Source organism: Podarcis melisellensis (genome assembly GCF_964234715.1).
Source record: "Podarcis melisellensis genome assembly, chromosome: 13".
NCBI lineage: Eukaryota > Metazoa > Chordata > Lepidosauria > Squamata > Lacertidae > Podarcis > Podarcis melisellensis.
Window position 1 is genome coordinate 35954242 of NC_138545.1, and position 16142 is coordinate 35970383.

Sequence of the window (16142 nt, forward strand, 5' to 3'; positions counted from 1 at the left end):
GACATCTGAGCAGATGGGGTCAAACTGAGCCTGCCTCACTCATGCTTCTGCCCTTAACATCACCTCAAAGTCCCAAGTCGAAACATCCCGAGGAAGATGATGAAGAAGAAGAAGAAGAAGAAGAAGAAGAAGAAGAAGAAGAAGAAGAAGAAGAAGAAGAAGAAGAGCTGGATAAAGGTGAAGGAAAGGACAACCAAATTTGATCAGGGAGGGAGCTGGGGCAATTCCCTGAGAAGGAAAAGTTATAACGGTTGGGTCTTTTTAGTTTAGGGGAAAGACAGTGAAAGGGGGGGAACGGGAGAGATAGTGCATAAAAATTATGCACAGTATTGAGCAAATGAGGGGAGGGAGGGAGGGAAGGAGAAAGAGGGAGAGAGAGAGAAAGAGAGAGATGGAAGTCCTCAGCCCCCCCCACCTGCTCTCATAATGCTACGACTTGTGGTTACCCGATGAAATTGATTGACGGGAAGTTCAGGACAGAGAAAAGGAAGCACTTCTTTGCACAGCATGCAATTAATTTGTCGAATTCATTGCCGCACAATACGGTGCCAGCCAACATCTCGGATGGCTTCAAAACGGAAGTGGGGATGCTGAGGCCCTGGGGACGTTGTCAAACTCCAACTCCCATCAGCCCCAGCCAGTGGTCGAACAACATTTGGATGTCTGCAAGGTCCATCCGTCCTGTCCCCCCCGATCTATGTATTCTGCCTGGATTACTTTGTTTTCTATCTTCTCTAGAGCAGTCCTCCAAGACCTAGCAGCCCATCCTTGCAAGCACTGTGGACCTTCACAGTCCATCCTTCTTGGGGGCAGGGGTACCATTCCCCTGCTGTCAGGCCTTGTGGACACCTGTCGGGTTCCCTGCTCTATAGGCGAACAGCACACCCTCTTCCCCAACAGCCCCTCTGATCTTGAATTCTTGTTAGGCCGTTTGTCACAGGACACGGGTCTCTCCTCCTTCCAGACTTATATACCCTTCCCTTAACCATCCAGATCGAGGGGAAGTGGAGAGCAACTAAAGCTGGCCAGCAGGAACGGGAAAAGGGGCTATTGTCTAATAATTTGCGCTGTTTGGCTTATCCCCAGTGCACAAAGAGTCCACCTGATGCTACGTTGCAAGGATGAGCAGATGGCCCATCAGCCTCAAAATGGGGGCCACCTAGGAAGAGGATAACCCAGCATCCTCTCCTGGGGTGGGGGGCGTGGGAGGATTATAGCAGCAGGGGGTTAACGACAGCAGACAATAACATCACTCCAAGGAAACTTGTGGGCCAACATAGCGTGTGAGAGAGCACTGCTGCAGGACATGCGGCTCAGTTCCAATTTCCTTCCACGAACGTGATAGGGCCGGACCAATTTTGCTCCTGAAAACTATCCTCAAAAAAAACAGTAGTGGGTGGCTTTGTGGGGGCTGCCCTACCGAAACGAGGAGGCGGCAGGGAGGGTGGCACAGTGCGGTCCCGGCAGCAGGAACTCTGGATTGGCTCTGCTGATGCGTCTGTACTGCACCCATCTTGCCGCCACCATGTCCCTCCCAATAAGCAGCCATGATCTACCCAAATGCAATTCTGTTTTTAAACACAGGATAAGGAATCTCTATAGAACTATGTTGTATTTTAAAATGGGGTTTCAGAGGTTTTAGGTAGATTTTTCAATTTCATTGTTCTGCATGGGACAATGACAATAAAGATATCGTATCGTATCGATCTGCCTGCCAGAACAGGTAAGCGCCTTCTCCCCACCTGGCTGTCCGCTATCGCTCGCAATTCTCATTTGCTAATTCTGCCCAGCCTGTAAACGGCTGCATGTTTGCCAGCTGTCGTCAACACCCCACCCTATCTGATTTCATTGTTTTGGTATCTTGCAGGTTGATATTTGACAGTGATCTGTTGTTGACGTGCAGCGGTATTTAGCATCTCACCCTGCTGATAGCTGGTATATGAAGGCGGATGCTGAACTGTCTTCGGCAAAGGCTTTCTACTTTGGTTTACCTTCCAAGGAACCCTGGCCCCCGTTACCAGACTCAGAATAAGCACCCAGCACCCTTGGGCAGCTGCCATGACCCTGGAAGCGTGACATGACCCAACCACACACATCTAGGATTGGTGATGTGCCATTTTAAATATTCCACAAAATGGGCTGCCTCCTTATCCTTTACATCAAAGGGTTCTGGGCACTACAACCAACTTGGATGGCTTTGAAAACAAGTTGGACAGATTCACGCAGGCTAGCGCTATCATTGGCTACTAGCTATGACGACAATATTTGCTCCACTATGAGACTCATGTTCTGCTAGTAGACAGCCCATAAGCATCTTTTGGGGCATTGGACTAGGTAGACCTTTGGTCTGATTGAGCAAGGCTCTTATGCTCATAACATGAAGGGAATCTGAGATTTCTGGTTTCATGGAGTGGGAGGGATGGACCGCTGTAATAATAATAATAATAATAATAATAATAATAATAATAATAATAATAATACACCGCCCATCTGACTGAGTGGCCTCAGCCACTCTGTGTAGCTTCCAACCAATTATAAAACCACAGTAAAACATCACACATTAAAAACTTCCCTAAACAGGGCTTCCTTCAGATGTCTTCTAAAAGTCGGATAGTTGTTTATTTCCTTGACATCTGATGGGAGGGCCTTGCGCAGGGCGGGCACCACTATCAAGAAGGTCTTCTGCCTAGTTCCCTGTAACCTCGCAGTGAGGGAGCCTCCAGAAGGCTCTTGGAGCTGGACCTCAGTGAACGATGGGGGTGGAGACACTCCTTCAGGTTTACAGAGCCGAAGCCATTTAGGGCTTTAATTTCAGCATTTAAACTTTGAATTGTGTTTGGAAATGTACTGAGAGCCGATGTAGATCCTTTAGGACCTGTGCTATATGGTCCTGGCAGCCACTCCCAGACACCAGTCTACCTGCCGCATTCTGGATTAGTTGTAGTTTCTGAGTCACCTTCAAAGGTAGCCCCAAGTAGAGTTCATTGATGTATTCCAAACAGGGACTGTGAAATCTGTATTTATTCCCCAGATCTACCTTGGGGCCTTGGAATTACTGCAGTTTTTCAACCTCAGTTTCCCCCCTATAAAATATGGAGTTTTGTATAGGAATATAACGTGCAGAAAACTCTCTGAAACTGGAAAGTCTTTGCTTCCCCACACATCAGTCGCTGAGCAAGTGTGTAATTATGACATGTTCACAAATGTTCTAACTGATCGTGGGGAAGCTGACAGCAATGGAATATTATCCATCAGTGCAGGCTCCTGTCAGGAAAATGAAAAGATAGGCCCGGCTAGTGAGGAAATGTTACACAGCATCTGGGAATTGTTGGGGCTGCGAGCAGTTGGGAGAAGAAAGGGTGTTGACAAAGGAAGAGAAGCTGGAAAAGGTGCAGAATTTGGCACAACTGCTGAAAGCAGAATTTAAAATCAAACTGCCCGTCCCTGAAGAGAGACAAAGTGTGATGTCGTGATCACACCCGGACAGGGAGGCTTGAATCAAATCCCTGCTCAGCTATGACCTTGCCCATTCTCTCTCTCTTTCTCCTCGCCTGCCCCACAGGGTTGTTGTGAGGAGAAAGGGGAAGGTGACTATGGAAGCTGCTCGTGAACAAGTAAGAGTAATGGATTCATTTTTGACCAGGTCCTCATTTGAGCCAAGACTCTGCTTCAGAATCTGAATCAGCGACAAGAGCTCAACTACAGTGGTACCTCTGGTTAAGAACTTAATTCGTTCTGGAGGTCCGTTCTTAACCTGAAACCGTTCTTAGCCTGAGGTACCACTTTAGCTACTGGGGCCTCCCGCTACCGCCATGGCACGATTTCTGGTCTCATCCTGAGGTAAAGTTCTTAACCCAAGGTACTACTTCCGGGTTAGCGGAGTCTGTAACCTGAAGTGTCTGTAACCTGAGGTGTCTGTAACCCAAGGTACCACTGTAGTTGCAAAAAAACCCCCCAACCTTCTGAAGCAAGCAGGAGCATCAGTCAGAAACTTCATGGTAAGGTCTGATGATATGTTAGCACGAGAGGCTGTAATGTTTAATTGCATCCTTTTTCCACTGAAGCTTTCATCAGAGACTAAAACGCACCACCCCGCCCCTGACACCGGGGTTGACTAAAGGACATACCACTGAGTAGATCTCATATGCCCACAGGCAGGCTAGCTTCCTCTTTCCCCCTTCTGCAGAAGTCGCAAAACATATTTAAAGATGGCTTTCCCTTTCAGTTTGGACCTTAAAAGAAGCAGGAAGCTTCCCTTTCATGGTGCTGCGTTTCCCACTAGCAAACAATCCCCGCCTTCGGTGCTAACTCATCTCGTATACTTGTCTCAGCTTTGAAACCTGCTTTGGCTCTTGTATGCCAGATGAGAAAACACTGCGTCCCCACATGTGAGGAAAAATAAAATCTTAAAGATGAGACTCTTAATCTCAGGGTCATGGGTTCGAGCCTAACATCAGGCAAAAGATTACTTCATTGCCAGGGGTTAGACTAGATGAACCTTGGGGTGCCTTCAAACTCTTCAATTCTATGATTGATTATATGTTTCGGAAAGTTGTTTCGCCATCCGCTTGGGTGCCTCTTATGATATCACAACCAAATTTTGCATGAAAGTTCCAGGGACCAAGGAGCAGGGTTGTTGGTTTTTTTGGCAATGTTTGGATACAAACGGGCGCCATTTTGAATCAAGATGGCGGACGGAACCTTCCAAAGCTGGTTTGAAACACCGATTTCAAAACTGCACTGTTTTTGTTGCTTAGTATTCCTGAGCAAAGCCGGGTATGCGGCTGATAGTATGAAACAAAGCAGGAACATTCCCTCCTAACCACAAGATCGGGATCTAGTTTATTAAATTAAGCTGTTTTTCACAGGTGTGATTTGCTCCCTGCCATTGCGACCTTCCTTGGTGTAGTGCCACTGCTGGGAATACACTCCCTGAAAGACTGTCTCCTTCCTCCTGGGTGGCACATTTGACTGGCAAGGGTAGCAAAGCATTGTGTGACCATGTCGGGCAACATGCACCATGCCATCTCCCCTCCCCCCATTGTTTTTGTTGCTGTTGTTTGGGGCTACACCTAAAGAGCTGCCTTTCCCCATTATGAACCTGCCTAGATGCTGAGAACATCACCTGAGGCTCTTCTGTGAACACCACATCCCAGGGAACTTGAGAAGGTGGTGAGGAGAGACTGGGCCTTCTCTGTAGTGGCCCCCTGTTTCTGGAATGCTCTCCCCCGGAATGCCTGCCTGTTGCCAACCTTGTCATTGTTTCAGTGCCATGAAAATAACATTTTTATTTTCCCAGGCACTTGGGAAGCACAAATGCTGCTGTAGTGTTAGATCTGTTTTTAATATCCTATCTGATTTTATCATTGGTGATTGTTTTTTACTTGGCTATAAATGACTTTAGAATATTTTTTAGCGGGAAGCAATACATTATTGTTGTTATTATTTAAATTTGCCCTTCATCCATAGCTCTCAGGGCGGTTCACAACATGAAATCACAATACGAAAACACACAGCATACACAATGAAAACAAAAACAGACCAATAACCCACCCACCCCCATCCCACAACACATTTAAAAGGGCATCGGATGGCAATCAGCCCAAGGCCTGCTTGAAGAGGAACATTTTCTCCTGGTGCCTAATTGTGTATAATGACGGCACCAGCCGAGTCTCCCTGGAGAGAGCATGCCACAAATGGGGAGCCAACACAGAAAAGGCCCAGTTCTTGTGTTCCCACCTGGGCATGCCACAAATGGGGAGCCAACACAGAAAAGGCCCAGTTCTTGTGTTCCCACCTGGGCATGCCACAAATGGGGAACCAACACAGAAAAGGCCCAGTTCTTGTGTTCCCACCTGGGCAGAGGAGGCATGTGAAGAGGGGCCTCAGATGATGATTGCAGGATCTGGGTTGGTTCATATGGAGAAAGGGGGTCCTTGAGGTATGGTGGTCCTGAGCCATTTAAAGCTTGATAGGTCAAAACCAGCACTTTGAACTGGTCCCAAAAAACTAATTGGCAGCCAGTGCAACTGGGCCAGGATCAGTGTAATATGCTCAAACCACCTTGCCCCAGTGAGCGATGTAATAAACCTGCATCTCAACCATTGGCAATGAAGCTCTCCAAACTAATATACAGTCAACTGCTGGGAGGGCACAGACTGGAGCAGGAATATGATAAGCTGCTCTTCCTACAGACCACAGTTGATCTGCAGAACTAGCTTGAATAAAAGAAGACAGGAACAGATTTCTCACCAAAATAAAGGCTGGGACCAGCGGCATTTCCTTTCAAGGTAGGATTCACCGTTAACCAAATCTCTTCATCCACTAACACAGGCATAGGGAACCTCGGCCCCAAGGGCCAAAGGCATCCTTCCCATCTCTTTCTGACTCTCAAAACTCTCTCCAGGCCTCACCCCTCGCTGGCCCTGCTTCATAGTGCAAGTGTTTTTGCCTGGCTGGGATGTGTCCTTGAGTGCTGATTGTGCCTTTTGCTGGTCTGCTCGGAGGTTATAGAGGAGCATGTGAGTGTGTGCAGAAACTAGGCTACTGAACAAAGGTTAAATTTGCATTCATTGCCCCACCAGTTTAATGATGATGATGATGATTTATTACTTATACCCCGCCCATCTGGCCGGGCTTCCCCAACCACTCTAGATGGCTTCCAACAGAATGTTAAAAACACAACAAAACATCAAACATTAAAAACTTCCCTAAACAGGGCTGCCTTCAGGGGTCTTCAGATAGTTGCTTATTTCCTTCACATCTGATGGGAGGGTGTTCCACAGGGAGGGCACCACTACTGAGAAGGCCCTCTGCCTGGTTCCCTGTAACTTCACTTCTCGCAGTGAGGGAACCACCAAAAGGCCCTTGAAGCTGGACCTCAGTGGAGGTGGAGACGCTCCTTCAGGTATACTGGCCGAGGCCGTTTAGGGCTTTAAAGGTCAGCACCAACACTTTGAATTGTGCTCGGAAACATACTGGGAGCCAACGTAAGTCTTTCAGGACCAGTGTTATGTGGTCTCGGCGGCCGCTCCCAGTCACCAGTCTAGCTGCCGCATTCTGGATTAGTTGTAGTTTCTGGGTCACCTTCAAAGGTAGCCCCACGCAGAGTGCACTGCAGTAGTCCAAGTGGGAGATAACCAGAGCATGCCCCACTCTGGCAAGACAGTCTGCGGACAGGTAGGGTCTCAGCCTGCGTACCAGATGGAGCTGGTAGGCGGCTGCCCTGGATACAGAATTGAACTGCACCTCTGTTCCCACCCGCCACTGGCCCACAGCCCCCGGAAAGCTGGAAATGTGGCCCTTGAGCTAAGAATAGTTCCTTCCCCCCTGCACTAACCTATCTGCACAGACCCAAAGGGGACGAGAGGCGAATCCAGGCCAAGCCCACCAAGCAGGAGAAACAGGAAAAAGACCAAAGAAGACCCACCCTTCAGGGTCACCGGCAACGGGGGAGGTTTCCTTCCCAGCCACACATGCGGCAAATGTCGTGCCTTCTGTTCGGCACAAGGTTCGCCCATGGAGTCTCCCTAAAAGGAATTTCACGAGCACAAAAGACCTGCCAGGCATCCTGCCGCTTTCCATGGAAGTCCTCGCTGCCTAAGACGCCTCGCTGCCCAGGGAGCAACAACAATCGCTGCCCTCAACTCCAGAGAAGGACAAAGTGCACCGTCCCCCAAAGGCTGGCCAGGTTTATATTTTGCTATCTGAGACAGAACATCCCACAAGCACCTCTCCTACGGAGCAAAAAATGCCACAGAAGTAACCATGCCCGAGGCATCTGATTCAGGCTGCCCAATGACAGAGCCGGCCTTGCCAATGTCCTAGACTAGATCTAGGTTACCTGCTTTATCTCCCTGAGGAACTTTGTTGTTTTCTTGTTGTGTTGGCATTTGGCAGATTTAATTGTTATTTGCAGGGGTCTAACCATTTAATTGTTATTTGCAGGGGTCTAACCAAGGTAAACGGCGTTTCCGTGCACTGCTCTGGTTCGCCAGAAGCGGCTTAGTCATGCTGGCCACATGACCCAGAAGCTGTACGCCAGCTCCCTCGGCCAATAAAGCAAGATGAGTGCCGCAACCCCAAAGTCGGTCATGACTGAACCTAATGGTCAGGGGTCCCTTTACCTTTACTAACACTCAGCTCCCATCCATGGGTAAAACACATAAAGCAATATGGCTCTGTTCACATGTAAATTGTGGTGGCCCCTAGTTTGGAGTTGGTGATCACGGATCTTAAAACCCCAGGGTCTTAAAATTTGACCCTTGAGCCTATAAGCTAACGCACTCTGTCAGCTCCCAGAGACCTGAGCTCTCTTATGCCAGCCTGACTGGAGCAATGCTTCCTCTTCTGCCAGGGAGCAGTCCCATATGCCATGACCTGATGCCAGGATATTGGCTAAGACAGAACAATGCCAGAAGGCCAAAGAACATAAGAAAAGCCTAATGGATCAGGTCCACGCCAGCATCCTGTTCTCACAGTAGCCACCCAGATGCCTATGGGGAAACTCGCGAGGCCTGAGCAGAAGATCACTCTCCCCTCCTGTAGTTTCCAGCAATTGGTACAGTCATACCTCAGGTTACAGACGCTTAAGGTTGCGTTTTTTCGGGTTATGGACCCACCAAAACCTGGAAGTACTGGAACAGGTTACTTCTAGGTTTCAGCGCTTGCGCATGCGCAGAAGCACTAAATTGCATTTCGCGCATGCGCAGAAGCACTGAATTGCAACAGACGCAGTGTGTACAGATGCAGCGCTGCAGGTTGCGAATGCTGCTGGTTGCGAATGTGCCGCCTGCACGGATCATGTTCGCAACCCAAGCATCCACAGTATTCAGAAGTATTACTGCCTCCAAGCATCAAGGGCAGGGCAGAGTCATTGTGGCGAGTAGCCACTGACAGCCCTCTCTCCTCCATGAATTTGTCCATTCTTTTAAATTCACACAAATTGGTGAATTTGAATCCCTCCTGAGGGAGTGAGTTCCACAGAGTAACGATGCACTGTGAGAAGCTAAGAGCTTTGCTGCATCACATCAAAGGTCTATCTAGGCCAGCATCCTGACCCCATGGCAACCAACTAGATTCCTATGGAAAGAGCACAGTTGCAACATCGCTCTCCCGTTCCTGTTAACTTATTGGAGCAGGGCACCTTCTTCGCAGCGTTAGAAACTCAGGATATATATAAGCTAGGCACCTCATGGCATCTTAAACCTACGTAGATTACGATCACCACAATGGAATGTCTGGGGCTTGGCTAGATGGCCCTTGGGTTCCCTTCCAATGCTACAATTCCACGATGCTATGATCTCGACAACATTAATGGGCTGTAGCTTACTCTGGCAACGGTTCACTTGTCCCAGAATGCAAGAAGGAGAATCACACACAGGGGGAACGGAATTGGTATTAACTGTGGACCAAGGCAGAGGTTTCCTAAACTGTGGTTGCTAGCCTGGCACCCAGAAAACTCCACATAGTCACAACCGGACTCACACCTGGCATTTGGTAAATTTTGAACACTGCTTCTTTGCCCCTGCCATCTGCTCGTGGGACGTTCACCCATGTTCCCACGTTCTAATCTCTCTCCAGACATATTCCCTTTTTGTCCCAACTACCCAAAGAACCCAAAACGACCTGTGTTTCTCCCCCTTTATCTTCATGACAACCTAGCGAGGTGGGTTAGGCAGAGAGATGGGGGACAGACCCAGGAAGCTTTGCAGCCGAACAGGGATTTCAACCAGGGTCTTGCTGGCCCGGCTGCAACCCACTAACCGCTACAACACACCAACCATTAAGTGGAGATATCTGCAACCTGAGTTAATGATCCATGTTGAATCCTATCTCACAACCTGAAAACGTTGGCCTGATTGACCATCTCCTTCTATCCAGGCCTGTGACCCCATGGGCACCCGCCAGAGGGCTGTCATGTCCCCCTGTCTCAGGTTCCCAGTGCTGGCCTGAACATGGATCTGATTCGGATGACAAACCTGTCAACCCACTGGAGGGGAGACCCTTCAGCAACAGCCCCTTCTACACTGACCAGGCCTGAAGATGTGGCTCTTGCATATGAGGATGATCCCCATGCAAAATCTCCTGTGACTGAAGAACAGGCTACAGGCCCTTTAAATATTGCCAGTAGCTCTCTGGGGTCGGGGCAGGAGGGCAGAACTACTGAAAAGTCAAACCCTGCTGGCCATTCAAAGGCTTCAGATGACCCTAAGCCTTCTGCTGAGACAACATCTCCCCAAGCTCAGCACGCAGGGCCTAGTCGGAGCTGTCCGTGGTCCTGATTTGCCTCGCCTTACCACAACCCTGGACCAGGCTCTGGTTATTGATTGCCCCTCTCCCTGTGGGCCCCAGTCCCCAGCAGAACAGGAGAGCTGCCATTCATTTCCCTCATCTGGGGAAGACTAGAGAGTCTTCCTGCCTGGCAAAGTCACCCCTGGCAAAGCTGGCCTTTTGCAGGGGACAAAACCGAGCTAACTGTTTGGGAATGATGGTCAGTACGCCTTTGATCCTTGCAAGGTGTTGAAGAGCGGAAAGGTAGCCAATCGATAGCAACTCTGAGAGGGAATAAGGGGCATTGGGGCAGCAGGAGGGCTGGAAAGGAACAGATGGCGATGAGCCATCTCCCTGAATTTGTGTCGGTGACATCTCTCTCCCCAGCCCACCCCTCCCCTCTCCCTCCTTCTTCCAGAAACATGCAGCCCCCAGCAGAGGTGGGATGGAGTGTGAGAAACGGAGATTTCACATCCAATGTGTTATCCCCTTTACTACCAGCAGCCAGACAGAAACGGGTTCATTAATAATCCCTCCCTCGCCCTGAGCGTTTCATAAAAGCAGTGGTTTTGCAAAAAAAAAGAGGGGGAGGGATGGAGAATGGTTTCTCCCTCTTCCACCCCCAGACTGCTTTGCAATATCAAGTCACCTCAGCAGCATCTCCCTGTCTGCCGAAATCTCAGGCTAGGGAACCGTCTCCTTCAACCCCACCCATTCCCTGATTTTCCACCCTACACAAATACTCTCTCTCTCCCTGGGATTCTACAATGGAAAGGAAAAAAGGGGGGGATTGAGTGAGAGTAGGGGCGGGGGCACTCCTAAACACTGTCACTCTCTGCCATGATACTGTCTGGCCTATTGGTCCTAAAACCACCTTTGCACAGATAGTCTCGAGTCCTGTAGATCTGCCTCAGAGAGAGGCCAGCCCTGTTAAAAGCAGCAACCAGGCCCCTTTTTTTCTGCCCCTAGCCCTTAGGATGAGAGTTTTGCTTTGCTGTTCTTGAAGAGAACCTTCCCTCCGGTGTTTCCAGAGCTCCCAAAGTTCAAAATAAAAATACATATATGCAAAAGGGGCACACACAACCCCTTTCCTGTCGGTCTGTAGTCCTCAAGTAAACGTTTGCTAAGGGTTTTCGATATCGAGGTCTTCTCATTGGAAATCTTCCTGAGGTGTGGGGAGAAAGCCTATTTTTAGGCACGGTCCTCCCCAACAGGCCAGTGGGTTGTGGGAGCCTGTGCCACAACTAGGCCAATCCAGATGGCAGGTTTATGCAGCTCCACACAAACAAGTGCATGTCTATTTACACGCCTTTCCTTTCATGTAGAAATCTAGCTGATCAGGAAGAAGGTGGAGCTTCATGCCTTCTCCTTGGCATGGCATGTACAGGGAACATACTTATTGCACACAAGTTAATTTTTGGATGGAGGAGCCACCTGATCAAGCAAACTCAGCTTGCAGCCTTTGTGGAGGTACAATCGAGATACAGGGACTCAGAAAGCCACCTTACACTGGGTGAGACCTCTGATCATCTTCCTCAGTATTGTCTACACTGACTGGCAGCAGCCCCCCAGGATTTCAGGCAGGGGTCTCTCCCACCTGTCAAAGTCACGGGCTGTACCTGAGACCTCTTGCATGCAAAGTAGATACACTATACCTGAGCTGTGGCCCTTCCCCACCTCATAAGCTACATGTGAGAACTAGGCCATACCCGGATAGGCCAAACTGAGGGGTAGCTCAGTTGGTAGAGCGTGAGACCCTTAATCTCAGGGTCGTGGGTTTGAGCCCCACATTGGGCAAAATATTCCTGCACTGCAGGGCATTGGACGAGATCATTCCCTTGGTTCCTTCCAACTCTAAAATGATTTGAGGATTCTAGCTCAGAAAACTCACTGACAGTGACCCCCAGCAGCTGACGGACTTCCCAGACCCAGGAACACCTGAGCCTTGCCAAGCCCAGTAGTACGTCCTACCTGCTCAGAACATCTCATGCCTTGGCCTACCTGGATGGGAGCAGTGCTGAAATGGATCTTGCGGTTGGGGGCGGCCTCCTCCTCTTCCGACAGCCCAGCGATCTCCATGCAGCTGGATTCCGGTGCGTACAGTCCGTCAGCGTCTTCGTCTTCGTCCAGCCCGCTCCCTCCCGAATCCTCCCCCAGCCCGCTGTAGGCACTGATGTCCACCAGGTCGGCCTCGGAGAAGTCCTCTCTCTTCGACTCGTCGCACAAGTCATTCTCCTCCGGCCCTTCCGCCTTGGCCCCTTCCTCGCCGAAAGCGTCCGCCAGAGGGTCTGGCGTCTCCAGGTGCCTCTCGCCACCCGGCCGGCCGTTCTCCAAGGCGGCGTGCACCGTGACCTCGGCCTGGATCACCTCTGCCCGGTTCGCCTCACCAAGCCCCTTGGAAGCGGCCTTGCTGCGTTCTTCAGCAATTGCCGCCGCCACTGCCACCTCGGCCGCCTCAAACTCCTGCTCCGAGTCCCCACTCTCCTCCACTTCCACGGGCTTGATCTTGCGCACCTCCTGCACCTTCTGGGGACGCAGGCCTCCTGCATTGCCATCCCCCGGCTTCACCGCTGCCCCTCCGCCAGCGGGAAGTTTGGCCTGGCTCTTGTCAGCCTCGGGCAGCCTGCCTCTCGCCTGGAGAGCAGTAGGTCCGTCGCTACTACTACTACTACTTCTCCCTTCTGCTTTGGCCCCGTCTGGGGCCTGAAGGAAAACCCTGGGCCTCTTGGGGACGATCTTGGAGTTGAGGGGCCCAACTTTCCCAGGGGCCTTGTGGAGGTTGTTCCTCAAGTCGGCCTTCTCAAAGACGGCGCTGAGCTGGCTTACGGTGGGCGACACAGCCTCAGTGTCCAACTTGTCCAAGGACTCGGTGCTGCCGTTGAACCTCACCACCACGTCCAGCTTCCTGTCCTGGAACCCGGGCCTCTCCTTCCTCAGCAGAAGCTTGTTGCTGGTCTCCTTCTCCTGCAGGCTCCTCTCAAAGATCTTCCTCGTCTCCTGCAGCTTGGAGAGCGGTTTGTCCGTCTTGGAGTCGAAGCGGCTCACCCTCTCGGACACGCTGGTGCCCAGCTTGAGAAGGGCGCTGTGGTCCACGTTTTCATTCAGGCTGCTGGCCCGGGGCAAGGACAGCCGCACGGGCTTCTCCTTCATCTTGGCCAGGTCCATGGCGCCCTCCCCGGCAGGGCCCGCTGTCCCCATCTGCAGGAACATGTTCTTGATCCGGTGGACGTTGGAGCCATACTTCTTGTTCCGGGCTTTCTTGGCCTCCTCGCTCTCGGCGTTGCCAAGGGCATCCTTGGTGGCTTTCAAGGCCTGGATGCCAGCTTCGTAGGCGTTCCGGTGAGGCGAGGCACTCCGTAGGCTCCCTCCTCCGTTGTTGCCGCTGCCGCCACCGCTGCCACTGCTGCTGCTACTGCCACCAGGACTATTCTGGGGCTCAGTCTTCATCATGGTTCAGCGAATCTTCGGGTGTCCTGGACACCACATAGCCCCACGTTAGGTCCTCTTTCCACGCGCCCACCCTTCCTTCGATTCCCCCTCCGAGCTGCCTCTTCCCAGACGAGCTGCGGCAGCGGATTCACATCGCGAGAAACAAGGGATGGAGGGGAAGGGGGGGGAGCTAATGCACGCTTCTCCTTCTTCCTCCTACAACACGGCGTTCATTGTGTCAGGGAAATGTGGTCAGCGGGGGCGGAGGAGAGAACGTTTCCAAAAAGAAGAGAGGCTTCTTTTCCTTACCGATGGTTACAGGGAAGCGCGACCCTTCAGGATCGGATCAGCTCAGGCCCACTGTCGCCGGCTGCTCGGATGCGTTACGCCTCCCCTTCATCCCTTTGCCTCCCTCTCTTCTTCTTCTTCGTCTTCTTCCTCCTCCTCTTGTTTCTGGTCGCTCTCTCAGTCTTTGCAGCCCGATGGTGGTGGAGACCCGGCGCTTCTGCGAACGGCGCAGCCTGTCGCTCCTAAAAAAATAATAATTAAAAATATAATAATGATAAGGTTGGGGGGAAGAGAGAGAAGGAAGGGGGGGGGCAAACCCGAGAGAAAATTCCCGCTGGGTCTTAAAGAGATCAGCTTCTCACCCCTCTCTCGCGCGCCTTGTCCACCCCCCTTTTTTTCTGCTGTGGCAGGAAAGGAAGCTAAACGGCAGCCGGCGACGCGCTCTTCCTCCTCCCACTGCGCGTCCGCGCCGCCCTCCGCCCCCCTCGCCATTGAAAGAGAGAAAAACCCACTGAACTCATCCACCCCGTTGCAACAGGGAGGGAGGCGGGCACGGCCGTCCTATCCCTTCCCCGCCCCCTCCCCGGCCGACGGATTATTAAAAGAAATAACAGCAAGCGATGCAATCCAACCCCTTCTTCCGCGCGTTTTTGCGCTAAAATGCGTAAAGCAACGCGCGCCCTGCACTTGCTCCGAAATAGGATCAAGCGCGGCCGGGGAGATTTGCCACCCTGATCCCTAGCGCGCAGTTGGGGACGTGTAACCCCGGGATCCGGCTGCAGATTGTTTGGGAGGGGGAGGGCAGATCCATCGGAGAGGAGAACGCCCCGGGATCTTTGGCGGTGTTGCAAAAGCCGCAGGAACTGAAAGGGGACCTTTACGAGGCCGAACTGGAAATGTCACAAAATTAGGAGGAAGCTGGCTCGCTATTGTTTGGTGAATTTTTAGCTGGCCCTAATATAACGGTAGTGCTTCACCATGGGGGGGGGGTTAATTCTCATGGGCCAACTCTTCTCCCCATTATTGCAAAGGATTTCAAAGATGCAACTGCTTAACTAGGTGCTTTAAAAAGCAAACAAAAATATAAATATATAATGTGCCTCAACTAGTGAGAAAATATTGTTTGTACTGAGGACCTCCATTCATAAGACAGCTATTCTAAATGAAAACTTAGATTCTATACAACGTCTTGAAAGGACCTGAAGTCCAGTTTTGGAAACTCCCGTTTTTCTAGGCGCATTTTGCGACAGGGAATTTCATTAGTGCGAGCAGTTTCTGAGCACTGGACTTAGTACCACGCCTAAGATTTCAGATGAAAACTGCAGAGTGGAAGGAAAAGAGGAGCTTTTTCTGCCTCCCCACTTCCAGCTACTCTCTGAAAACTAGAGAAGAGACCCTCTTAAGAATATTAGGGGGGTGGGCAGGGGAAGGACCAGACCATATGAAAAATGAACATAACATTTTAGCTGCAGTTCATTCATTTTCCAGCTTTGTGTTCTTATATACGTATAAAAAAAAGTGTGCCTAGACATTCCATTGTTGCGCCCATAACCCTAGGCTTAAGGAGCCATTTAGCTCCTAGCTTTCATATCTCAGTTTCTAACACTGCTGAAATCACCACCTCCTCTAACACAGTTTGCAATGTATTGTCCTACTCCAAAATAGGCCAATGTAGCTAGCTTGTTTGGACAGTGGCAAACTGAGCTGATCCCAGTTTTTAACTGCTGTATGTTTATCATGGACAATCCATTATCAAGAGCTTAGAATAGCAATGCTGATTGACAGCTCACTGTTTCTCAGCCATTTGCTTGTTCATTCTCACAACCCCCCTATGGGGTAGGCTGTGGGCAGCTTAGGGCAGCAAGGGGGCTTGGCAGTACAGTTTGTGGGTTTTATTAAGGGACTACTATCCCCTGCAAAATGGCAAAAAACCAAAAAACAAACCACCAAAAAAACCCCACACACAATGGAAAATTGTTTCTGCCACTGTGATTTTGGCTTTTGTGTAGTTTTTAATGTGTATATATATAATTTTTGTCCAATGCTTTGGTAATAAATGTTTTTATGCAATTGCAGCAAAGAAATATTTTTTTAAAAATATAAATAAATACGTTGAGCATTGACTGATAAATCTGAAATTGTTCACAGCATGG

The 16142-nt window shown here is 50.4% G+C and overlaps 1 protein-coding gene across 3 annotated transcripts in view; it reads right to left on the bottom strand.

Annotated features, from left to right (window-relative positions):
* PPP1R9B (protein phosphatase 1 regulatory subunit 9B) overlaps positions 1-14593 on the bottom strand; it is an 82692-nt gene extending 68099 nt beyond the window's left edge. The window contains exons 1-2 of one of the 3 annotated variants that reach the window (XM_081883947.1): positions 14507-14593; positions 12274-14231 (exon numbers count right to left, since the gene is read on the bottom strand). In XM_081883947.1, the coding sequence (XP_081740073.1) occupies positions 12274-13722 (1449 nt within the window). In that variant the 5' untranslated portion in view covers positions 13723-14231; positions 14507-14593. Of the gene's footprint in view, positions 1-12273; positions 14287-14351; positions 14451-14506 lie in introns of those variants that run through there. The other 2 variants (XM_081883946.1, XM_081883945.1) reach the window with 2 other exon arrangements.
* Between the last annotated feature and the right edge of the window lie 1549 nt (positions 14594-16142).